General features: G+C 36.5%; 2 protein-coding genes across 2 annotated transcripts; both read left to right on the forward strand.

The window, feature by feature from the left end:
• The first annotated feature begins 240 nt into the window (after positions 1 to 240).
• On the forward strand, positions 241 to 1,041 carry LOC142616111 (uncharacterized). Its single transcript, XM_075788997.1, has 2 exons — positions 241 to 802; positions 908 to 1,041. Exons 1-2 carry the CDS (start codon positions 241 to 243, stop codon positions 1,039 to 1,041), a joined length of 696 nt encoding a protein of 231 aa, XP_075645112.1.
• Positions 1,042 to 23,911: 22,870 nt separating this feature from the next.
• LOC142616112 (receptor-like protein 7) lies at positions 23,912 to 26,356 on the forward strand. Its single transcript, XM_075788998.1, has one exon. It carries the CDS (start codon positions 23,912 to 23,914, stop codon positions 26,354 to 26,356), a length of 2,445 nt encoding a protein of 814 aa, XP_075645113.1.
• The last annotated feature ends 776 nt before the right edge of the window (positions 26,357 to 27,132 follow it).

Genomic DNA, 27,132 nt, shown 5'->3' on the forward strand with positions numbered 1-27,132 from the left:
TATTAGGCCTCAGGAACTTGACAAGCAACGTACCTGGACCAGATTGACCCGCATGAATTATGGGCCTTTGGAGTTAATAAAGGATGGTGCAAAATCAGTTTTAGGCAAAAGAATAAACCAAGAACAACAGCAAGTAAGTCTGGGCAGTAGTGAGGAGCATGCAGAGAAGAGGTTTAAAACTGGGGAGGTTTTTCCATCAATTGAAGCGGCGGGGGTGGTTGAACACCCTTGCCGAACACAATGAAACTACTAAGTTGGAACTGCCAAGGGCTTGGGAACCCTTGGACAGTTCGAAGCCTCCACAATTTAGTGAAGGACCAAGCTCCCAATGTATGTTTCCTTATGGAAACAAGAATTGATAGAGAAGGCTTTATGCATTTTTGTCGAGACTTAGCTTATCCGAATAAATTGATTATTAAGAAGCCTGATTCTGGTGGAGGGTTAGCATTGATTTGGAAAGAGGAGGTTCGGTTAGAGGTGATTAACTATACAGACAATCATGTCTTGGCGAAAGTGGTAGAGGATGATGGTCTTCAATGGTTTTTAACAGGATTTTATGGTTGGCCGGAAACAAATCAAAAGCACAAATCTTGGGCTCTTTTAAGGCATATCTCTTCATTGGTGAATGGTCCATGGTGCTGTGTTGGTGATTTTAATGCATTTTTACACTCGTCGGAGAAGTTGAGTATTCACCCGCCACCAGTAAAACAGATGGAGGAGTTCGGGGCTGCTTTGGAGGCTTGTCAGTTGATGGATTTGGGATTTCATGGATATAAATTTACTTGGAATAACAAGCGTGCAGGTGCAGCAAATACTAGAGAAAAACTTGATTGAGTGGTTGCGAATAAGGAGTGGACTGATATGTTTTCGGCAAGCATTGTGTCTCATAAATTCTCACATGCTTCAGACCACTTGCCAATATTTTTACAAACCGGGAGGGATAACAGGTTTTATGGGAGGATTGCACGGGGTTTTAAATTTGAAGAAGTGTGGCTGTTAGATGAGGATTGTGAGAAGGTGGTTGGAGATGCATGGGACTGAATGGGGAGTGGAGGTTTGTCACTAGCCAGTGTTAATGCAAAAATAAAGCAATGTGGGGATGATTTACATGCGTGGGGTTCATCTAGGACAAATCCTCAGGTGGCCGAAATTAAAAGATTAAAGAAGGTGCTTGAGAGGTTAAATGAAAGTGCTCCAAATGAGGAAACCAGGTCTGACTTTGTAGCAGCCAGTAAACAGCTTGATGATCTTCTTCTTAAGCAAGAAATTTTTTGGGCACAACGCTCTCGGTTGTCTTGGCTAAAGTCTGGGGATAAAAATACTAAATTTTTTCATTCAAAGGCTTCGCAACAGCGTCGTAGGAATTTTATTGAGGGCATTAAAAATTCTGAAGGGGTGTGGGTTGATGAGATTGAGGATGTAGCGGAGGTGGCAGTCCACTATTTTGAAAATATATTTTCTTCAGGTGGAGGTGACCAGATGGATGAATGTCTTAATGCTGTCAATCACAAGATGTCTTCAGATATGCTTCATATTTTATCCAGTGAGTTTAGTGCTGAGGAGGTAAAGTTGGCGGTGTTTCAAATGGGACCAACTAAAGCGCCTGGACCGGATGGTATGAATGCCCTTTTTTATCAAAAAGTTTGGCATATTGTTGGTAATGATGTGACTAATGCTGTTTTGGAATTTTTGAATACTAATAATATGTTGCCTGAAATAAATTACACCCATATTGTGCTCATTCCTAAGGTGAAGTCTCCAGAAAAAATGTCAGATTTTAGACCTATTAGCCTGTGCAACGTTATTTATAAAATTATTTCTAAGGTACTGGCTAACAGATTGAAGCTGATCTTGCCCCAATTAATTTCACCTACTCAAAGTGCTTTTGTTCCGGGACGATTGATAACTGATAATGTGCTTGTGGCCTATGAAACTTTGCATGCCATGCATGGCAGGAAAAAGGGTAAAAAAGGTTCTCTTGCATTAAAGCTGGATATTAGCAAAGCGTATGACAGGGTTGAGTGGTCTTTTTTGAAAGGGATGATGATAAAATTGGGCTTTTCCCAAAGATGGGTTGACCGGATTATGAGTTGTGTCACTACTTCCTCTTTCTCTGTCCGTATTAATGGCAAGGCATATGGTAATTTCAGGCCCACTAGAGGGATTCGCCAGGGTGATCCCTTATCCCCCTATTTATTTCTGATTTGTGCTGAGGCCTTTACATCTTTGTTGGCTAGGGAGGAGGAGAACGGTCGGCTTCATGGTGTGTCCATTAGTCGAAATGCCCCCACCATTTCCCATTTGCTTTTTGCTGATGACTCTCTTCTGTTTTGTCAAACTACACAGGAGGAAGTGCAGGTGATCTCTAAAGTCTTAGAATTGTATGGCGTGGCTTCTGGCCAATGCATCAATTTAGAAAAGTCCTTCGTGTTTTTTAGTAGCAATACAACAGAGGTGCAAAGAGGTTGGATAACCGCTGCATTGGGAGTGAAGGAGGTGGACAAATTTGAATCCTATCTGGGATTACCCACATTGATTGGCAGATCAAAATATCAAGCTTTCTCTTTTCTCAAAGAGAGGGTTTGGAAGAAGATTCAGGGATGGAAAGGGAAGTTGTTATCTAAAGCTGGGAAGGAAGTCCTCATCAAAGCTGTGGCTCAATCAATTCCTACATATACGATGGGAGTTTTTCAACTTCCAGAAAAACTTTGTCATGAATTAAATATGATGTGTGCGAGGTTTTGGTGGGGTCAATGTGGGGATGATAAGAAAATTCATTGGAAGAGTTGGGATTCACTGGTTCAGCCAAAAAAGGAGGGTGGTATGGGGTTTAGAGACATTCGAAGTTTTAATCTAGCGATGTTGGCAAAGCAAGGGTGGAGAATGTTGACTGATCACAACTCTCTTCTCTATCAATGCTTTAAGGCTAAATATTTCCCTCACTGCACCTTTTTGGAGGCGGTTGATCATCCACACAGCTCCTATGTTTGGAAGAGCTTAATTGCAGCTCAGCCGATTTTGAGAAAAGGATGTTGCTGGCGTGTGGGCACGGGCTCTTCTATTCAGGTTTTTTCTGACAAGTGGATTCCAAACCACCCCACTAATAAAATTCTGGTTCCACCCAATGAAATAGATGAAAGTTGGCATGTGTCGGAGTTGATAGATTGGGCAAACTTTCAATGGAATCGTGGCTTCATAGAAGCGGTTTTTAACAGGTATGATGCTCAGGCTATTTTTCGGATTCCTCTAAGTCGACGGTGTGTACCAGATGTGATGGTTTGGCTTCACAATAAAAATGGAAGATACTCAGTGAAGTCTGGTTATCATACGGCAAGGATTTTGATGAAAGAGGCAAGCCGGAAGGGAGAAGGGTCCAATATGATGTCTAGCAGCAAAGTTTGGGCAAGAATTTGGCAGCTTCACATCCCAAATAAGATTAAAGTCTTTGCGTGGCGAATGCTTCACAATATTCTTCCTACTTATGATAGATTACGGCAACGGCGGATTTTAGAGAATGATATGTGCCCCATTTGCAACCGATTTCCTGAAACTACAATACATGCGCTATGGGAGTGTGGAGCTGCTCAGGATGTGTGGGCTGGATGTGCACACCGAATATTGCAGAAAGGGCTGACCGATCAGGCTGATATAATACATTTATTTGAGAATATTATGCAAAAGGCTTCTGAGGACGTGCTTGAGTTTTTCTTGGTGCAAGGGTGGCTAATTTGGCATCAACGTAATCGGGTTGTGCATGGAGGTAGGTTGCAGGAACCGGGTAGGTTGAATGTGCGGGCTAGCAGCTTTTTAGAGGAGTATAAGGAGGCACAGTCACAATTAGCGGTCCCTGTTACTATTGGTCACTCACAGTCATGGCTGCCACCTGAAGGTATGATATATAAACTAAATTTTGATGCAGCAGTTTTCATGGATGCTTCAGCTTCAGGTGTTGGTGTGATTATTCGGAATGAAAGGGGTGAGGTTATGGCAGCGTTGTCATCAAGGGGCAGTGCAGTGATGGATAGTGAAGAGGCAGAGGTTTTGGCGTGTAGACAAGCTATGGAATTTGCGATAGATGCTGGGTTTGCTGATTTAATTGTGGAGGGAGATAATTCAACTGTGATGAAGTCTATTGTCTCAGCTCAGACAGATTGGTCTCGCTTGGGAAATATTTATGATGATATTCGTTGCTTGGCTGGAAGGATGCGACATGTGGAATTTCGGGGCGTTCGACGTAGCGCCAATGGGGTAGCACATTCTTTAGCTCGTTTTGCTAAGCATATTAGTGAGGATATTGTTTGGTTGGAGGAGTCTCCTCCACCGGCTTTAGAAGCTTTGTATTTGGACTCAATTGCTATTGGTAATTAAATGATATTGGTTTTGCTTTCAAAAAAAAAAGATAACTTTGGTCAAAGTGCAAATAATTTTCTTTCATAAATACCCTTAAGTTATTACTATTTGTTATATAATGGAGAACCTTTTTCTAAATATGTATACATCCATATTTAATGTTTTAATAAGATAAATGATATGTCCACAACATTTTTATAACACTTTTACAACAAATCCTAAGTGACAGGCTGTTACTGGTTGTTATTATTGGGGTAAAAAAGTAATCTTAGCATTAGATTCAAATTTGAACTAAAAACAATTAACCACTTGTGATTTGTTGTAAAAATGTTGTAAAAATGTTATGGATGTAACATCTTTCTTTTAATAACAACTAATTGGGGGGAGTTGGCTTAGGGGTTACAACTAAGAAAAGTTTAATTAGTTGCTTTATCTCTTAAAACTTTTATGAAAGAAAATGATATCATTCATTTTTTAAGTCATTCATACGCTAGACTCCTTTAACTTTGAAGACGTGTGACACCATCGGTAGTCTTTTTTTTTTTTTTCTTTTTTCTTTTTTTAGGGAAATACCATTAGAAAACTTAAATCCTGTTTGCGTTTTAACAAGTCTTTGATCATTCTTTGGGACTTCAAAAGACTTTGAAAATTCAAGTCATGGAATTTTGTTCTTTGATTACTATAGTCTTGGAATTTTGGACTATATTAGAATTGTTTGATGCAACTTGCAAAGTTATAGACAAAACGTGTGGCAACTGATTAAACATGTAGCAATCATGTTATCCGAATAAGTTTTATGTCATCCTTTCTTTTTTCTCAAATTAATTAATAAAAATGATTTTATGATTAGATATACTCATTTTTCCTTGTAATAATCAAGCAAATTCATTTTTACATAATGCATTTAATTACAAACAGTACTTAATTAAAGCTGAAGCTCTAGGAGGAAGACAAGCAAGATCAAATGATGTCGTCCAGCTTTAGTTAACAAAATTATCAAAACGACGTCACTCAACTTAAATGAATCCTCATTGAACCAAAACATTACCGTTTACATTAACTATACAGTACTGTTTTGTGGCTGAACTGGAATATGACCGTTAGAAACATAGCCGTTAGAATCTCTTTTTTCTAATCTCCTTTTTCTATTCTTCTATCAATTACACTACTTTGTGTTCAGGGGTCATCCTAATCCTCTTCCAACCTTTAAATAAGACTAATATATATATATATTCGAACTTAATTTTTTTTCATTTAAAATATTTAAAACTCTCTTAATATAGTCAAGAAGAAAAAATCTTATATGTACTACGTAGCCTTATAGTTATTCTTTTTATTATTATTATTATTATTATTATTATAGATAATGAAATGAAATACTAATGCAACTTCTCAAATAAATGTGTCAAATTTTATATATTGTTGTTTAGCTTCAGTTTCTTGTTCGTTGCTTTTGACTCAATCTTTCATGAATGTGTGTATTGGAGAAAAAAATAGCACTACTCTTTCTATATCCCACAAATTCATTCAACCATGAAAGCTCATGCTGGTTAATAGACAAAGATCCCAAAGACTTGGTGAAATGCACGCGGGTTGAATGAAAAATATCTGTCATCAATTTGTATGCCAGAAAACAAAATACAACTATTCTTACTATAAGGCATAATGAAAGATATATGTCATCAATTTGTGTGGAAGAAAATAACATACAATTATTCTTACTAAAAGCCATTGAAAACATGTGGTATAGGTTAGATTTCCAGTTAATGCTTCACAAGTTTTTGGTCATTGTTTAGAACTCACAAAGACTTTGGAAAAGTTGTAGTCATGGAAATTTGGACTGTATAAGAATTGTTTGATACTGATTGCATAGTTGCGGGCATAATGTGTAGATATTATGTTATCTAGTTCCCTCTATTATTCATGCTAGATTGAACATGTGGTATAGGTTAGATTTTCTAGTTAATACTTCACAAGTTTTTGGTCATTGTTTGGATTCTGCAACTTTGCAATCAATATCAAACAAATCTTATATAGTCCAAAATTCCAAGACTTTGGAAAGTTATAGTCTTGGAATTTTGGACTATATAAGATTTGTTTGATACTGATTGCAAAGTTGCAGAAAGATAATGTGTAGATATTATGTTATCTAGGTCCCTCTATTGTTCATGCTAGATTGAACGTGTAGCAATCAAGTTTTTGGGTCAGTTTTACTTTTATGTCATTTGTTTCTCTTTCCTCAAATATTTTATTATTAAAAAATATTGGTATACTTACAATGATAGAGAGTTCAAAAAAAATTATTTATTTATAATAATATTATTTATGATTAAATTTAGAATTAAATTCTCTCTCTCTCTCTCTCTCTCTCTCTCTCTCTCTCTCTCTCTCTCTCTCTCTAAATATGTTAAGTCATCTTATAATTTTTAATGTATCTTTCGTTCAACAAGCATCAATCGTTTTCACCAAGTCTTGTCATTGATCAAAACTTCCAAAGACTTGGAAAGTTGTAGTCTTCGAATTTTGGACTATATAAAATTTGTATGATGCAAATGGCAGAATTGCAAACTAAACGTGTGGTCATTGAACATGTAACAATAATGTTATCTAGGTCCCTTTGTTAAACCAAGCCAGAATGAATATGTAGAAATCATGTAGTTTAGGTCTGTTTTATGTCATCCTAAAAAAAAAAGTTTGTTTTATGTCATCTATTTATTTTTCCTCAAAATAAATTAGAAAAAAGAGAGACTAATTTATAAGTTCAAATCTACATGCAATGACCCTTTGCAACAATCAAGAAAAATCAAAAAAAGTTTTTTTTATACATATTTATTCAAGTTTAAACTACAAAATACATAACTTTAATATATTTTCAAATTAGACATTTAAATTTCATTTCCCCCCATTTTAGTCTTTCAACTGTAATCTAGTATTAATTTAGTCATTGTGTCAATTTTGTACAATGTCACTATAAGTTTTAGATTTTTCACTTTATAAAACGATGTTGTTTTAGTGAATTCTATGAGGTGGATCCAATGGGAAAGCTAAATTGAAAATGAATGAAAATTAAAGGACTTAAAAAAAATTAAAACAAAAAAAAAGTGAAAAAAATCACTATGTTGAGAAGAATGCAAAATTTGAGTGTAATTTGTAATTTAGCCTAATACTTTCTTAGAAGAGAGGAAAGTATTACTAATCTTCGCACTAATAATTGTGTTGATGGATGTAATAAATCCTAAAACTACCTGGGTTGGTGTCTATGAATGATTCCTATAAATATAAAGTGGTTTGTGTACACTGTGAAAGGGTGATGAAAATACGGAAAAAAAGAAAGTGAATTTTGTGGCTATGGGTTGGTAACCTAAGCTTTAGAGGTTTTTAGCCTACCACAAATGATAATCCAGAGCACTTTTAATTTGAATACTGAGGCTGCGTTATTGGTCATAATGTGAGGTTTCATGTAATTGGTAGTCGGTTCCATAGATCGACTGAAACTGTCCATAGATACTTCAGCATCGTCCTTAGGGGGGTCCAAAAATTATATAGAGCTCTAATAAGACTGCCTAGTGAAGATACACCCCCAGAGATAAGGGATAGCAGAAGGTTTTACCCCTATTTCAAGGTAAATATTGAGACTTGTGTATATGTGTAAATTGTGAAGGTTTTTGTAATTCTAAATCATTATGTTTGTCGAAAATTAGGATTGTGTTGGAGCAATAGATGGTACACATGTTCGTGCATCTGTGCCACCTGAGATACAAGGAAGGTTTCATGGTCGCAAAGGTGGAACCACGCAAAATGTGTTAGCTGCCATTAGTTTTGACTTGAAGTTCACTTATGTATTGGCTGGATGGGAAGGCAGTGCACATGATTCACGTGTGTTAAATGATGCATTTGCTAGGCCAAGGGAATTTTCAATTCCTTCAAGTATTATAGGATTACTTCACCTTTTGAGTTAATTAGTTTAATAAATTTTGTGCATTTTTGTAAGCATAATAGTAATTTGGTTTTATTTTTGGACATATGTAGGTAAGTATTATCTTGGTGATGCTGGGTATGGTAATAAAAATGGAATTTTGTCACCCTATCGGAGTGTGCGATATCACTTGAAAGAGTTTAGTGATCGTCCTCTTGAAAATGAACAAGAATTGTTCAACCTCCGACACTCTTCCTTGAGAACTACCATTGAGCGAGGGTTTGGAGTGTTGAAGAAACGTTTTCGAGTGTTGGATGCAGAACCATTTTGGTCTTTTGAAACCCAAGTGAAAGTAGTGTTAGCATGTTGTGTGATTCATAATCACATTATGGGGGTTGATCCTGCTGACTATATTATGGAAGCTGCAATGAACCAAGTAGAGGGCAGTGGCTCCCAACAAGAAACACAGTCACGTCGGGAGTCCGTTGAAGACAGTAGAGTGCGGAATGCTAAGAGAGATGAGATATGCAAAGCTATGTTGTCTGATTATACCAATAGTGGAGAGTAGAACTTTATTTAGATTTATATGATTGTCATATGTACTGTATTCTTGTTTTCTATATGCTCAGTCTATTTACTGTAGACTTCTGGTGGTGTAAGGATTATTATTTTCAAAAATACATTGTTATTTTCAGTAGTTGTTTCGTTTTGTTGTGCACATCTATAATCGTGGTTGTATGTGTGTTTGATTTGTTGTTCATATGCACAGTAATTCGTGAATGCTACTTGGATTGTTTAAATGCTAGTCTCACTATACAATTATCATATGTAGTAATGTCGAAAGGAAAAGAAAAGGTGGGTAGTAAGCAATTCCAATGGTTGCCACCAATGCACACGACAATGCTAACTGTACTTGCCGAAGAGGCCACGAAGGGCAACAAGCCCTCGAACACTTTTAAGCCCGGTTCCTTTGCTACTGTCGCCAAGACGATAACTGAACAGTTTGGGGTCGAGTGCCACCCCTCGTATGTTGAGAATCGGATGCGTACTTTGAGGACAATGTGGACTACCATTCAAACTCTTCAAAAGAAGAGTGGGTTCGGATGGGATGATAGCTTAAAAATGATCACGTGCGATGCGAAGACGTACCAAGAGGAAGTTATGGTATGGATTTCAACTATATTTGTGCATTGTATTTTCTATTGTTCTTATCCCATAAATCATGGATTATGTCTCTTGTGATAATAACAGCTTTTTCTTGTTTATCATTCACATAAATCATCTAATGACATCTATATTAAATTGAATATTGAATTTATGATTGAAGTGATCATTGCATTGTAATTGTATGTTCCTGTCTCCCTTACAAGCGTATCGTAAGCATGCTAATTTTTTGAACAAGAAGATAGAGATGTATGATGAGTTGGCCATTGTAATGGGTAAGGATTTGGCCACAGGAAGCTTTGCTAAGTCATATGTTGATATTGACACAGAGCATGACAATGCAGAGAGCACTGAGATGGTGGCTGATAATGGGGAGGAGGGTGTGGTGGATAAGGGGAAGAATGTGGTAGAATCATCCACCACTGGGTCCACACTTTCGAAGTCCCGCAAAAGAGGCCGTGCACCTCCCTTTGATGATAGTGCTCTGACTGATTTGTCTGATCAGCTTAAGGAAATTGCTGTGGCCTTGAAAGAAATCAATCGGGGGCCTGTTGATTTTAGTAGTCTTTACTCTAAGGTGATGGCTATGGCGGCGGATGGGTATAGTGAAGATATGCTCGCAACTGTCTTTAACCTTTTGTGTGAAAATAAGAAGGTAGCTAGGGGATTTCTGGCCAAGAATGCTAAGCTGAGGAAGCTTTGGCTGGATAGTTATTTGTTCACTCAACTCTGACTTGTCTGTTTAGTGCTGATTGTGATGGTAGTAGCTTTAGGGATTGTGTGTGATGTAGTACTAGTATGATCCTAACATTGTATGATATATGTGACAATTGTATTATTGGTAAGCAGCCTATGTATGTATTTGTAACCTGTAGGATGTGAACTCTTTTGTATTATTGGGACGATACAATTGCCCAAGTTATGTATGGTGACTTTAAGCATGTAGGGCACATGTGTACTGTTCAGATACCACGTGTAGGTATCAATTTTGCACACCATGGACTTGTAATGGTGAAAGTACATTATGTGCGTTTTGATATAAATATTACCACGTGATATTCGGATGCACTTTGTTGATGTTGAAGTCGATGATTATTTTTGTGATGCTTTTTGCAACTGTTGAAGTGGATGATTATTTTTGTGCTATTACAGGTTCATCTAGGCAATGCAGGTTTTTATTTGTAAATGCATTTCATATTTTCCGTAAAATGTGTGAACAAACCAAACAAGGGAAAATGAATACAGTAAAACGAATTTCCGAAAATGCCAAACAGTGGAATTTGTTTTTTGCCTTATTTTCCATGGTGCAACCAAACAGCTTGAGTACATTTTCTTTACGAGAAAATATTTTCCCTTGAAATGATTTTCCGTCCAGAATTAATTTACCGTCGAACCAAACGCAGCCTAAGTTGATACTTGAGAGGTGCGTTTTCCTTATTTTTAGTGCTCAAAAGTTGTGCAATTGGCAGTAAAAGCAAAAGCAATGCAAACAAGGGAGATACGTGGCTACAGTGATGTGTGAGGTTTCCTAGTTGGACTATTCGTATGTGAACGTGGTGTGCGGACATGGTCATTTTTAAGAAACTATGGAGACCATATATCCTTGTCTACATTACCAGCTAATAGTTGAATAGTCCGCTATCTTTTAAAGTCTACTCAAAAAATTCTCCAACAAAAAAATAATGTTTACTACAAATAAATAGATAACTGAATTATACTTGTTTTTATCTTTCAAAAAAGAATTATACTTGTTTTTATGGCTGGGGGATTAATAAGGGTCATGTTAATATGTGTCATTTTAGTTTAATAGTTTTTAAACAAACTAGTTGCTAACTCGTGTGATGCACGGGAAAACTATTAACCCTAGAAAAAAAAAATCCAACAATCAGTAAATAGACATTCTGAAAATAAATAAAAAATTAATTAAAATTAATCCAAACAAATAATTAATCAACCAAAAATATAACTTTTAATAAGAAAACAAAAAATCACATGAACCTAAAACTTCAACCTACTGAGATGCAAATACCAAAAACCCCAAGACCTAAACTTTCAAAATTTATAGAATTTCCAAATTCTACTTCAAAACCAAACCAAATTCAACAAATTTATATATAACATATCAAATAAAAATTTATCGTTTCCTAGGTTGGAAGACATAGGTTGCATCTCTGATTTTTTTATTATTTTAAATAGAGATGCCTTTATAATTATTTATCGTTTCCTAGACTTTGAAATGAAGATTTTCTTGAACATTTTTGAATGTATTACTGTTTCATATCTCTCTCTTTCTCACTGAGACATTGATTAGTTTTTCCTCATTTGTAATCAGTATATCCCAATAGTCAAGAATGCAAGCAACGAAATGCATATTTTATACATGACACTTAATCTCAAGGATGTCAAAATCCTAAAATTCAATATTATGTTCCTTTTTTAAGAGATGCAATAACACCGAAAAACTCCTGGTGTTGTAAGCATTTGATAGAAATGTAGTTTCAAAACCTTAACTGACTTTAATTTTTAAATCCTGGATTTAGATTCTAGGTATCAATCCCAAGTTCAGAGTATTATAAATATGCCAAACTAACCACGTGTTACTATATACATATATAAGTCCCCGGTAAGATCATTTAGTCCGATAATAATTATATAAGTAAAGTTTCATGCTTTCCATGTTCATAGTGATGCATCTTCTTTACATATAGTGAATAATATGATTATTTATGTTTACAGAATATATTACCCCTTGATCTTGACAATTCTCAGCACTTTCCTGGAGCATGTTTACAAAAAAATCAATTTTCTTTGAAACTTCTTCCTCCATCGCTCTAATACTCTTTCCAGCAAAAGAATTAGGACATGCTATGAATTGGATACCCACTATGTCAACCCAAAAGAAAAGGCATACAATGATTGAGTTTGAGTTTAAGTTGGACTTGTTAGAAAGATAGAGTTTCACTCTTTGTTAAGTTTTGATTAAATAAAAATAATTTTATTTAAAAAAAATGATAATGATGAGTTTGAGTTTAATTTTATCGGACTAAATGATAATTTTATTTAAAAAAAATGATAATGACAATTTTAAGTTTGAACTAAAAATAATAATTTTACTCAAATAAAATGATAATTTTATTTGAATGTTGTGCTGAGGTGGAAAATTGTGAGAGCTTCATTAGAGCATTCATTAACATTTCCCATATAAGTATACTAATTTTAGCAATTTGATTCAATGAAATTACACTTGTAATGATATTATTGATCCTTTTAAAAGGCGTAAAAAAAAATTATAGATCAAAAATCTAAAAGAAAATTAAGACCAAAAAATTAACACAACAACAAAAGTTACAAATAGTGAAGCTAAAAAAGATTAAACCCAATCAATCAATTTAAATCAAACAAAAACCCAGCCCTTCCAAAAATTTTAAACAAAATAGTTTTGTCTTTATCAAACAGATGTACACATCACACACACACACACACATTTTTATTTACCAAACATGTGTACCATAGTCTTTTTTAAATTAGTCGTATAGGTTGGCTGGAGGCGAGTTCCATAGAAGATTTATTCATAAAAATCTCCCTTTAATAGGAGTACTATAGTTTTCTGATGTAAGAGTTAAAATTTAATTCTAATTGAAATAAGAAACTCAATTTATTTCATAACAAAAATAACCTTGAATTATAATAAACACAATAATATATCTTATCAAATACTAGGGCCTTGAAGAAATTCTAACAGACAGAATCTAATAGTGTTTAGCAAGATTGAAGAACAACAAACAATTACACAGAGAGAGAGAGAGAGAGAGAGAGAGAGAGAGAGAGAGAGAGAGAGAGAGAGAGAGAGAGAGAGAGAGAGAGAGAGAGAGAGAGAGAGAGAGAGATTGTGCTTTGATCTTGCTTAATTACATTCTTGTGCTAGATACAATATTTATACAAGTAAATCTCCCTAACTGAATAAAGAGAACCCCTGGAAGTATGAATTAGATTCATAAAAGGTGGAGTTGGTTGATCATAGCTTCCTAACTGAAAAGCTTGCCAATCAAGAGAGTTAATATCGTACCGGAGGTCGTTTTGATTTAATCATAGGAACGATATATTATGGTATCGATTAATACCAGTGTACCGTTTCAAAATTACTGCAAAATTATATATATGTATATATATTTATTTATTAATATTTAAAATAAATAAATTTAGTATCCTTTAAATAATTTTTTTACTAGTATATATTTTTCAAATGAAAGAATCAAGAAACAATAAATACATCTCCTGTATTCTTATCTTTTCACTCATTAGTACTGCTGCCTTTTTTACTTTTTCCTCTCAACACGTTTCTCTCTCTCACAGTCACTGGTTTTCACATCCTGCAATAAAAAAATTATTGATATACTCTTTTACACTTTCTTCTCCACTTTCAAATTTCAGACGATTTTAGCTCTCTCTTCTTCATTTTGTCTTTTAAGCTTTCAATTTTGTCTCGTCTCACTCAATTTTGTAGTTTTGATTCTGAGTTCATTTTGTTGCTTGTGTCGCCGTCCATCACCACTCAAGATTTAGTGAGAGGTCGTCAGCTTCAGCAAAAAAAGAGACGGTGAGTGCATAAGGGATGAATCCATTTCTAGGTTACAGGTTAGTATCCGTGCGAAAGATACCGACGATACCAGCTGGTACGGTACGGAATTCACTCCCTCGCTGCCAATACCAACTGATTCTTGAACCTTCAATACGACACCGTTTAAGCAATACCAATACATTATCTATTTGATTTAATGAAACGGTGCGCTTGACTGCCTTTGGTCTTCAAACTTAATGAAACGAGTGTTTAGCTTTATCATCTTCAGCATCCCCCCTCAAATGAAAGGAGGAAGAATCACCATGAGTTTGCGTTGTTGAGCTTGAAATAAAGGGGCAGTCAAGGGCTTGGTAAAGACATCAGCCAAGTTATCCTTGCCAGAGACAAAACGAAAACACATATCCTTTCGAAGAAGTTTTTCACGGACATAGTGATAATCCACTTCAATATGTTTGGTGTGCGAATGAAAAACTAGATTTGCAGATAGTGCAATAGCAGACACATTATCACACCATAGCACATGAACATGATAAAGGAATAGTCGAAGTTCTTTAAAAAGAATACGAAGCCAAGCTAATTTAGTAGTAGTGGTGGCCAATGCTATATATTCAGCCTCAGTGGAGGAACGGGAAATAGTAGACTATTTCTTTGAGGACCATGAGACAAGATTGGACCCAAGGAAAACTATGAATCCAGTGGTAGAACGATGATAAGTGGAGTCACCAGCCCAATCTGCATTAGCAAAGGCTAATAAAGTCAAGGGACTTGGTGAGAAGTGAATGCCATGATTCAAAGTACCCTTTACATAATCCAAAACACGTTTGGCAGCTTCAAAGTGAGTGGTAGTGGGATGATGCATAAATTGACATAGCTGGTGAACACTAAAAGCTAAGTCAGGTCTTGTAAATGTCAAATATTGAAGAGCCCCCACCATTCGTCTATAATCAATTGGATTATAAAGGGTAGTACCCTCATGTGGCAACAATCTGATACAGGGGCAACAAGGAGTTTTTGTGGGCTTGGCATTCTCCATTTGGAATCTATGAAGCACATCTGAGGCATATTTGGTTTGAGTAAAGGTACAACCAAACTTAGTAGGAGAAATCTAAATGCCTTAGGAAGTACTTGAGAGAGCCCAAGTCCTTAAGTTCAAAGGTGTGATTGAGGGCAAAGATGAGACTAGAGATCTGTAAAGAACTGTTGCCTGTGATAATTATGTCATCAACATATAAGAGAAGATATATGATGATACTTGGAGCTTGGAAAATGAAGATAAAGCTATTTGCAAAGGAAACAATGAACCCTAGATGAAGAAGATTAAAGGTAAACCTCTCAAACCAAGCTCGAAGGGCTTGTTTGAGACTATAGAGGGACTTTTTCAATTTACAAACATAGTCAGGATGTTGAGAATCTACATATCCTAGGGGTTTGGCATATAGACCTCTTCTTTCAAGAAACCATGTAAAAAGACATTAGAGACATCAATTTTTCTCGAGGGCCAGTTGAAGCTAATTGTAATAGCTAGAACTAATCTCATTGTAGTAGGCTTAATCACAAGACTAAAGGTCTCAATGTAATCTGATCCAATCGGCTAATGAAACCCTTTAGCCACCAATCTTGCCTTATACCTGGCTATAGAACCATCACAGAGACCATTTTTACCTACCGTTTGGTTGGGTGAAATTTGAGCTTAAACACCCACTTGAAAACAACCAAATTTACATTAGGAGTAGGTGGAACCAATGACCAAGTTTCTTGCTTTTGAAGAGCTTGAACTTTAGCATCCATAGCATCACACCACTTAGGATACTGAGAGGTAATTTTGTAAGTGGGAGGTTCTGTGTAAGAGTAGTCAATAACAACTTTGTAGCACATTTTTGGTTTGGTAATACCATTTTAGATCTAATCTGCATAGGATGCTGATTTTGGATAGTGTTGATGGATAAGGAAATAGGAATAAGGTCAAGAGTAGAGGTAGATGTAGGTACTGCAGAGTTAGGGACTGTAGAATTTGGTACTGCAAAATTTGGTACAACAGAAGTGGGATTGTCATGTGGATGAGAGTTAGGAAAAGGAACAATGGGAAGCTCAATAGTGTTAGGAAGAGAAGTGAGATCAGGTTGGGTAAAGGTAGTGGGAGGAGTATAAGATCCTAAAAGAGAAGGTTGATTAGTGGAATGGAGATAAAGGAGATTAGACAACCACAAGGGGTTAGAAACTGAGAATGAGAATGAAGATGGAGACACAAAATTAGAGGAAGGAATGGTGGAAAAGGTGAATTTGGACTCATTAAAGAGCACATGTCTAGAAGTGTATAGGTGCGTAGTAACAAGGTCAAGACAGTGATAACCTTTAGAGACTATGGAATAACCCAGAAAAAGGCATTCTTTAGATCTAGGTTCTAGTTTATGAGAATTATAGGACTTGAGATAGCAATAATAGGCACAAGCAAATACCTTGATTTGAGAGTAATACAATTTTTGCCAAGGAGAATAAAACTCAAGACAGAAGTGGGAAGTAAATTGATTAAGGAGACTGCTATTTGAATAGCATAAGACCAATAGGCAATTGAAATGGAAGCTTGAGACAAAAATGTGATTGTAGTCTTAATAAGATGCCTGTGCTTCCTTTCAACTAAGCCATTTTGTTGAGGAGTGTATGGGCATGAAATTTATGTATGATACCATTTTGAGATAGGGAAGACTTAAAATGTTAGATGTGTATTCGCCACCTCCATTAGACCTAAAGATCTTAATCTTGATAGAAAACTGATTTTCAATCAAAATTTTGAAATGGACAAACTTATCAAAGACCTCTAAGCCATTTTGCTGAGGATTGTATGGGTATGAAATTTATGTATGATACCATTTTGAGATAGGGAATGCTTAAAATTTTAGATGTGTATTCGCCACCTCCATCAGACCTGAAGATCTTAATCTTGATAGAAAACTGATTTTCAATCAAATTTTTGAAATGGACAAACTTCTCAAAGACCTCAGATTTACTTTGAAGCAAATAAAGCCAAGTTAATCTAGTAAAATGATCAATGAAAAGAACATAGTATTTAAGGCCATTCACAGAAGTATCAGGAGCTAGACCCTATAAATCAGGATGAACAATTTCAAAAGGACTAGATGCAGTAAAATGAGACTTGGGATAAGGAAGTTTATGCATTTTTCCATATGAGTAGTGTGTATAGGAGTAATTAGGATTGGTACACTTATTTGATACAAATTTGAATTTTGGAAAAAGAACACGAAGAACTTGATCATGTGGATGTCCAAGTCTCATGTGCTAAAGGGTTTTATTGAAAGCAGAGGACAAAGCAACACTGTTGCAAAGTTTTGAAGCAAGTGAAAGCTTTAAAGCTTTGTGAGGATAGATGGGATTGACACCATCTTTACTCTTGCCCTGGTAGAAGACATTCCCCATGGCCAAAGCCTGAATAGAGAGTATGTTTTCATCAAAATAACACCAACAATTATTATCATGACAAATTTTATGCACAGATGCAAGATTAGAAGCAATGAAAGGAACCCTAAGGACATTTTTAAGGTGAAGAGCAGAATAAGATGAAGGAATACTGGAATTACCCACATGAGTGATAGGTAAATTTTGTCCATTTCCAACTGTGAGATGATCTTGACCATTATAGGGCATAGGAAAGTTGATATAATTAAGGCTTAAGGTCACATGGTCTGTGGCTGCACTGTCAGCAAGCCAGGGCTGTTCTTGAGCAAGATATGCATTAGAGTCAGTAGCCATAGTAGCAAGCTTGGTAGGTGGATGCTTTCCTTGATAAGCATAGTCCATCCTATGATAGCAATCTATTGCCAAATGTCCAAATTTACCATAGAGTTGGCAAGTAGCCCTCACTGAGTTTGCACTAGAAAAGTAATTTTGTTAGAATTGGTTGAACTGATTCTGTGGAGTGTTGGAAATTCTTCCTCCTCGACCTGCTCTATTGTTGTAGTTACCTCTACCCCTTCCTCTATTGTTGTAAGACTGATTGTAGGACTAATTATAGCTATTATTGTTGTTTGGCCTTGACTAGTGTTGGAAATTCTTCCTCCTCAACCTTCTCTATTGTTGTAGTTACCTCTGCCCCTTCCTTTATTGTTGTAAGACTAATTGTAGGACTAATTATAGCCATTATTGTTGTTTGGCCTTGAGTTTGAAACAGCTGCCATAGCAAAGATAGGATCTTTAACTTCCTATCCTTCATTCAAGGACTCTTCTTCTACATTGAGCATTGTAGCAAGCCCATCAAAGCTAAGTTAAGCGCTTCTAGTCCTTATAGCAAACCTGAAGGCATTATAGTCCTTTGGTAGCCCCTTGATTGCTATATGAAGCAATTCTTCATCATCAACAATTACACCAACAATCAAAAGTTTGTCCCTAATCACTTTAATTTTTTGCAGGTAAACATCCACAGAATTAGTGCCTCTCTTGATGTTATGCAACTCTCCTTTGAGATTCATCACATGAGGCCTAGAAAATACATGAAAACCTATTCTCTAGAACCTTCCACACCTCCATTGCAGTGGTACATCAAACTGTTAAAGCCAGAATAGAAGGGAAAGTGTGGAACTCATAAAGGTGAGCAAAGCCTTTTCTTTTGATCTCCAATTCACATAATATAGATTCAGAATAGTTGTGAATGAACCAGAAAGATCCGTAAGGAACTTCTCTGGAATTAATTGAAGTTCCTCCAACAGCTCAAACAATGAGTAGGTTTCTAAGACCATAGTGATCTGGTGCTTCCACAAAATGTAGTTTGTGTTGTCTAGCTTAATAGTCATCATGTTACCCATGTTTGATAACAACAGTAGAGGTTGATTGATTACACTTACAATGGAACTTGAAGGAGCTGTAGAGGAAGAAGCCATAGCTAAGCTTGGTGCTGCCATGGTTGAATTATTTGCAGAGAACGATTGATCTGATACCATGAATATATTCTAACAAAGAGAATCTAACAATGTTTAGCAAGATTGAAGAACAACAAAAAATTGCACACACACACACACACACACAAACACACACAGAGAGTTATTAAAGATAAATTGTATTTTGATCTTGCTTAATTACATTCTGGTGCTAGATACAGTATTTATACAAGTAAATCTCACTAACTAAATAAACAGAACCCTTGGAAGTACGGATTATATCAGTGAAAGGTAGAGTTGGTTGATCATAGCTTCCTAACTAAAAAGCTTGCCAATACCAACTGATTCTTGAACCTTCAATACGACACTATTTGAGCAATACCAGTACATTAGCTATTTGCTTTAATGAAACTATAAGGGACTTGGGGCAGGTGATCGATATAGACCCACCAAACTTAAGCACAAATACTCAAGCCAAAACTAGCTCGAGGGATGGGAGCTAAACTGAATCCTGTGGGGATGAGCCCTACCCAACAATAAGTGTATTAGGATCTAGAGAGCAATGTTCGGTGAACTCATTAAGTGTTTAGTCACATCTCGGCCCACTACTAACTGTTAAGACAATAACGAGGAAGTAGAGAAGTTCAGAGATTCATCGAGCACTAGAAGTGCTTTTAGGAAGTTTTTGCCGGGTATTGTTTGGCGTTTGGAACAAGTTTCAGGAGAATCCTCATAAGACATTATAATTCCTTGGGATTCTAGGTGACAGTGGGGTTGCAAAGAATTTGGCAAAATGGTAATGATTTGAACCCCACTTAGAGGAGATTATATAAGGGGAGTGAGTGGCTCAAAAAGGGGGTAGAGTGTAAAAAGTAGGTAAGAAGTAAGTAAGAAGTGAGAGAGAAGACTGGAGAAGAATAAACACATGAAGGGTGGACAAAAAAACTGAAAGAGATATAGGAGAGATGGTAAGAGACAAAATCTAAGACAGAGAGGGTTTTTGGGGCTAGAAATCACAAAAGTACTTGTAGTTAGGCTATCTAGGCTTTGCTTGAGGCTAAACCTGTAGGATTGTGAGGAATCCCACCAACAAATAGATTTGGAGCCCAAATTCACCCCCATACTTATCCATGTCAGCAAGGTTGGGGCACCATAATTGGCACCATCTGTGGGGATCTTGCTCAACTAGAGGCTTCGAGCTAGCTTAACATCGTCTAGCTATGGAGGGTCTGCATGTTGGAGAAGGCTCTACTATAGTAAATCATTCGAGGGCTTCCTTAAAGGGTCAAAGGAAGTTGGAAAAGGAGTGTAGATGGGAACATTAGTGCATGCTTGAAGGATATCAAACTGAACAGGATTTAGATGAGGGCTCTTTGTAAGGGGAATGAATCATGTCTTATATCCTTGAGCGATCTCATCGAAGCGATCAGGAGTGAGAGCTGGAGAATTTACGAAAGAAAGTTAAGGACCTGGGGATTGAAGTGAGAGGCCGACGCTACAAGAGGGACGAAGATGATTCATCTGACGACCCCGATTACAGAAGGGAAGAATCATCTCGCGATGGCAATTCATGTCGGTCAAGGGACAAATCTCATGAAACCATGGAGGGTTGGCATGAATTCCCCCATCGTGATAGGCACGGGCGTCATAATTCCATGTTGGATGCCATGAGCTAAGGCATTGAGGAGAGCTGTCTGATCACCATTTTTCAACAAAATTGAGCATACGAAAATGCTGAGGCAGTTTACCCGTCCTCCATTTACCATTTATGATGGAAAAACTGACTTGGTGGAACATGTAAGTCACTATATTCAGATGATGCCACCTTATTCTCAGAATGATGGTTTGATATGCAATTTTGGGGAGTTGATGTAGATGTTCAGGGCAAGATTCATAACATGTAGCAAGGTTCCTCAACTATTCAACGCATTGTTATCCATGAGGATGAGGAGTGGGGAAACCCTCCGATCTAACATGAATAGGTACTGGGAGTTATATAATGAGATAGGAGGAGGAAATGAGTGGGTAGCCACCAGTACCTTCCAGCTTGGGCTCCTCAAGAGTCAGAACTGAGGGATTCTCTAACTATGCGTCCCACTAAGGACATGCATCAACTTATGAGAAGGATTGAAGAGTATAAAGATTGAAAGATGACTAGCCACAGGGCATAAGCAAAGCCCCAACCTCTTCACAATATAACAAAGATTATCGTCTCGAAAGATTTTAGCCAAGAACTAGGAGGGAGCCAAGAGTCTCGAGTAAGGAGTTGACGTAGCGGGCCAAGGGAGTTAATGTGACGTTTAAAGAGCCTATCTGTAAGATCCTTGAGCACATTAAGAATGAACCTTGCTTTCAATGGCCGGGGAAGATAGGTGGGGACCCAGCTAGAAGGAATTAGAGCTTGTATTGTACTTACCACATGGAGAAAGGTCATACTATCAAGTAGTGCTGCGAGTTAAAGGACCACTTGGAGCAGCTTGAAAGAGCGAGGCATCTGAAGGAATTTCTAGTCAGCTAAGAAGGGGTAAGCATAGGCCAAGGATTGGGAAACCGAAGTAATAATGTACTTCCCCCTCCCTTGGGAATTATTGAGGACATTTATGCAACATCCATGAGAGTAAGTTTGAGTTGTCGGAGTGGCATATTAAGTGTAGTGACCCCGCCTGAAGTAGATGCTACAGACCGACCTAAGAAGAGGCCCAGGAGGATTTCGATCCCAATCACTTTTGGTGAAGTAGATTTGGAAGGAACGTCCCAGCCACGTGACGACGCTAGTGACTTCTTGGATTGGCAGATTCTTAGTAAAGAGAGTCATGGTAGATCAAGGGAGTGGGGCTGAGATCATGTAGCTTAATCTATATAAGGGGCTGGGGTTGAAGTTCGAGCATTTGAGTAAATATGACACATCGCTCGTAGGGCTTGACAGGAAGGTTGTAATGCCCGAGGGGAAGATAAAGGTCCCGACGGTGAATAAAGGAAAAGAAGCTGAAGTAAATTTTCTTGTGGTTAATGCCTTTTCGCCATACACACCGATTTTGGGACGGCCTTGGATTCATGCTATGGGGCCAATACCATGGCACTGTTCATGGGCCAGCCAAGTGATAAAAATGAGTGAATAGTAATTTGCAGTAATAAAAAATATTTTGTTACAGCGTTTTCAGTAATAAGTTTTCAGTTTTCAGCAAAATAAGCGATATCCAAACACATACTAAAACTTATTTTCCTCTTTATTATGTATATGTACACGTGCATTTGTTTCTCCCAAAAAAAAAAAAAAAACTTGTACAATCTTCTGTTTTTGAATAAGAGATCTAGGTTTTGAATTTTGCTTATTTTAAAAATTAGTTGGTGTCTTGGCTTAAAATAAAAAGCAGCCATTATATAGCAAACCATATAATTTGAAATTCTATATTATCTATAAAAGAGAAGATGAAGAGAAATAATAAACAAAGATTAAAACCAAGATAGAGAAATAACACAACAGACTAACTTTGTTCAACGTTTTGGCTTACATCCTGTAGTATAAAATCCCAAATGTCTATTATATATCTTTATTATTTTAATTATGTATCATAAAATATAACCAAGTACATATAAAAATATAATATTAAAAGAAAAAAGGCACACCACAAATTCCTCTAAAAAAGTCATAGTAACTTTTAAAGGAGAGTGAAACAAGTTATTCTACATATAATACATTCTCTTAATATAGATTATTATAACATGATTGGTCTATATTCATATTATAAAGCTCAAAATAACTGCATGGTTATATCACGAGATATACTTCAATACAATAGGACTTAGATGGCACTCCCAAATGTATTGTGTATTACAACACATATCAATCTTACAACACCATATATTACAACGCCATATCAATAGTAAAGGCAATATTATTGTAAAAATTCTACGAGTTTGCTAAGAGTCTTATAATTCAACTCTTGTAAGGACGAAGCTATGGGGGTGGGACCATGATCCCCCTAATTTTATAAAATACTTGTCTTAATACTAATAAAATCATAAATTTATTTGTAAATATCCTATCAACACCCTTGGTTTTGCATTTTTCTCTTGCTAGTTGTTTGGCACTCTATCTCTCTCGTTCTTTGTTTTTAATGTTTATGTAATGTCTGAGTTGATAAGTAAATTGAGTAACTAGAAAAATGTTATAATCATAACCTTTTACACTACTTGCGACGTGGCGAGTTATGAGCAGTGGAAGTGTGGACTTACTATTTTTTTCCACCACTCACAACTTGCCACATGACGAATTATGACAAAAGTTGTGTAAAGAGTTGTAATCATAGCATTGTTTGAGTAACTGATTGTGTATATTAGAAATGTAAAAAAAAAAAAAAAAAAAAAAGTTTTGGTACCTATGTAAACAATGTGCTTCACAATTGCATAAGTTTGGTACCTCAGTTATTTCCACAATATTGCCACAACTTCTCAACATGGGGACTTGTGAATCATGGAATTGTGGACCCATATGAACCTCTACCAATTATTTTATATAATTTAATATGTGTGACATTTTGTTAATTAAGTCGTGTATTTGTTTTGAGTAATACTACGATGACTAAAACTTTCACAACATTTGTCTCAATAATTAAGTTGGCAAGCTTTTAATGATTTCTATCTGGACTCATTGTTGACATCATCTTACCACCTACCACTAACAATCTCTCACATTGACATTATTAGCGAAAGTGAAAAAAAAAAATTTTGGTGTGTTTTTAGACTCTCACATATGTTTTTGATACCATTCATATCTTTTGTTATAAATTGTTGAAGTTGCTATAAATTTTATGACAAAAAAACTTTTAAATTAATATAATAATGAATTTAAATAGTTTCACCTCAATAACAAAATAAATAAATGCAATTCGATGAACCAATATAAATCGATATTGCTTTCTCAATGAACATAACGATGATAAATATTGATTAATACAATACCGGAATATCTTGTTAATTAAAAAATGATTAAGAGTTTTAAACTTTATTAACAGTATGGAATTATTGTTGTATCTGTATGGGTTGGTTGGCTTCCTCTTTATACAATCTTTACATGATATCATAGTAGTTGCCGACACCTTTTCTTCTAAGCAGCCACTCTGCAATGAAGATGAGCGGTCAGCGTTGTTGCAATTTAAGGAAAGCATTGTCGTTAACTGTGCATCTCATGATCCTTATTCTTTCCCAAAGGTTGCATCATGGAAGCTTGATGGAGTTGGTGGCGGGGAATGCTGCTCATGGGATGGGATTGAGTGTGATAAGAACAGTGGCCATGTCATTGGCCTCGACCTCAGTAGTAGCTGTCTTTATGGTTCTATCAACACTAACAGCACCCTCTTCAGCCTTGTTCACCTCCAAAACCTTAATATGGCCTTTAATGACTTCAACAATTCAAATATCCCAGTCGGATTGGCCAATCTTTCCATGCTAAAACATCTTAACCTCTCCGATTCATCATTTTCTGGCCAAATTCCGTCACAAATTTCTGAACTGTCCAATCTGGTTTCTCTTGATCTATCTTTCAATATTGATTCATCTTACCAAAGGTTGTTGAAACTCAAAATTCCCAATTTCAGCAGCATACTTCCAAACTTGACCCGCATTGAAAAACTTCATCTCAGTTATGTTGACATGTCATCCACAGTTCCCTCAGTCTTAAACAATTTATCTTCTTTGACCTCTCTCCATCTTGATGATTGTGGATTGCTTGGTGAATTCCCACCTGGCATTCTCCAGCTACCAAATCTGAAGTCTCTTTATGTGCAGGGCAACGAATATCTGACAGGCCATTTGCCCAACTTCGAATGGAACAGCACCCTCGAAGCTATATATCTCGGAGAGACGAGTTTATCTGGCAAGTTACCAACTGCAGTTGGAAACCTCCAATCCTTGAATGAATTGGGAATCTGGAACTGCAATTTCTCTGGGCCTCTTCCATTTTCACTTGGTAACATTAGCAATCTTAAAGTTCTTGATCTTACAAACAACAGTTTTAGAGGCCAGGTCCCTTCATCAATGGAAAACCTTTCCCAATTGACTTATTTGTCACTTTGTCTCAACAATTTCAGTGGCAGCAACTTTCTTAGGTTTGGTAAGTTGAACAAACTCAAGTATTTGATCATTTGCAACGTCAATTTAAATAGTCAGATCCCTTATCTTGCCAACTTGACCCAGCTTAGCTTTTTACGCCTTTCGTCCAATCAATTAACTGTTCCAATCCCATCTTGGCTTATGAACCTTACCCAATTGATCCAGCTAGACCTTTCATTTAATAAGCTGCATGGTCCAATTCCAAGCTCAGTCATTCAACTCAAAAATCTTGAATTTCTTCACCTTTTCCAAAATGATTTGAGCGGAACAGTGGAGCTGGACATGTTTACTAAGCTTAAAAACTTAACTAAGGTTCACCTATCACTAAACTACATAACATTCCTCTCCAAAACCAGTCCCAACACCACAGTTCAAAAGTTTAAACATATAGGACTGGCTTCATGCAACTTAAGCGAGTTTCCAGATTTTCTTCGAGAACAAGATGAGCTGGAGCTTGTAGACCTAGCTTACAATCATATTCATGGCCTTGTGCCCAAATGGATGTGGAACACAAGTAAAGAAAATCTGGGCTTTGTGAATTTTTCTCACAACTTCCTGACTGGCTTTGACCAAATGCATGATGTTTTTCCATGGCCTCGTTTAGGCATCCTTGACCTTAAGTCGAACTTGCTGCAAGGACCACTCCCAATTCCACCACCCTCCACCCGCATTTATCTAGTCTCTAACAACATGTTGTCTGGCAAAGTTTCATCTTTGATCTGCAGTCTAAATTCACTATATGCCCTGGACTTGTCTCATAACCACTTGAGTGGCACTCTTCCTCCTTGTCTGGGAAACTTCAGTAGTTTCCTATCAATATTGAATCTCCGAAGCAACTACTTCCACGGCATGATTCCTCAGGTATGCACGAAAAAGAGCAGCTTAAAGATGTTAGACTTAAGTGAGAATCAATTAGAAGGATGGCTACCAAGATCACTGGCCTATTGTGCAAAGCTAGAGTTTCTTATTCTTGGAAACAATCAACTCCATGATGTTTTCCCTCATTGGTTGGGAAAACTTCCCGAGCTAAAGGTTCTCATTTTGCGATCTAATAGATTTCATGGTGATATGGGGAGTCCTGCAACCAATTTTGAGTTCCAAAAGTTGCGTATTCTTGACCTCTCTTACAATAATTTTAGAGGTAAATTGCCACTTGGATACTTCAAAAATTGGATTGCAATGAAAAATGTCCCAGAGGAACAATTGACGTACATGCAAGCAATTGCCACCATCTACCTATTGAATTTTGCATTGAATGAAAATTATGATTATTCAATGACAATAACAAACAAAGGTGTTAAAACAGTGTATGCAAAGATTTTGGACTTCTTCACTGCCGTTGATCTATAATGCAACAAGTTTGATGGAGGGATTCCAAAAGTTATTGGGAATCTAAATGGGCTTCATTTGCTCAACCTTTCTAACAACTTTCTCATTGATCGTATTCCATCATCTTTGGGGGATTTACATCAATTAGAGTCATTAGATCTTTCTCAAAACAAGCTCTCAGGAGAGATCCCACAGCAACTTACAGAACTCACTTTCCTTGAATTTTTCAATGTATCTTATAATAATCTCACAGGACCTATACCGCAAGGGAAACAATTTAATACATTTCAAATGAGTTCATTTGAAGGAAATTTTGGACTCTGTGGAGACCAAATAACAAGGAAATGTGGCGATTCCAAGTCCTTGGCACCCCCTTCAATTTTTGAGGACAATCATGGATCAGAGTCTCCATTTGATTTTAATTGGAAAGCAATCCTGCTAGGGTACGGATGTGGGCTAATAATTGGAGGGATTATTGGGCACATCATGATCACCAGAAAACATGATTGGTTTATGAAGAATTTTGGAAATAGACAACACCGAAGGGAAAGAAGCGCCAAGAGAAGGGGAAGTAGAAACTGAACTTTGCAAGTGAACATGCCCTTTATAGACGGAAATCTTTGTATATGATGTGGCTTGACCATAGTTTTTTCTTTTTCTTTTTTGTATTTTTTCTTTTCAAGGGGGCTTAAGAGTGTATAAGAGTAAAACTATAGTGCAAATGATGTAATTCAATAACACATCCACAAATGTGCAAATTATATGGGTATAAAAATGTATGTCGATTGAATAAATCC

This window comes from Castanea sativa, chromosome 11 (assembly GCF_040712315.1).
Source record: "Castanea sativa cultivar Marrone di Chiusa Pesio chromosome 11, ASM4071231v1".
Classification (NCBI taxonomy): domain Eukaryota; kingdom Viridiplantae; phylum Streptophyta; class Magnoliopsida; order Fagales; family Fagaceae; genus Castanea; species Castanea sativa.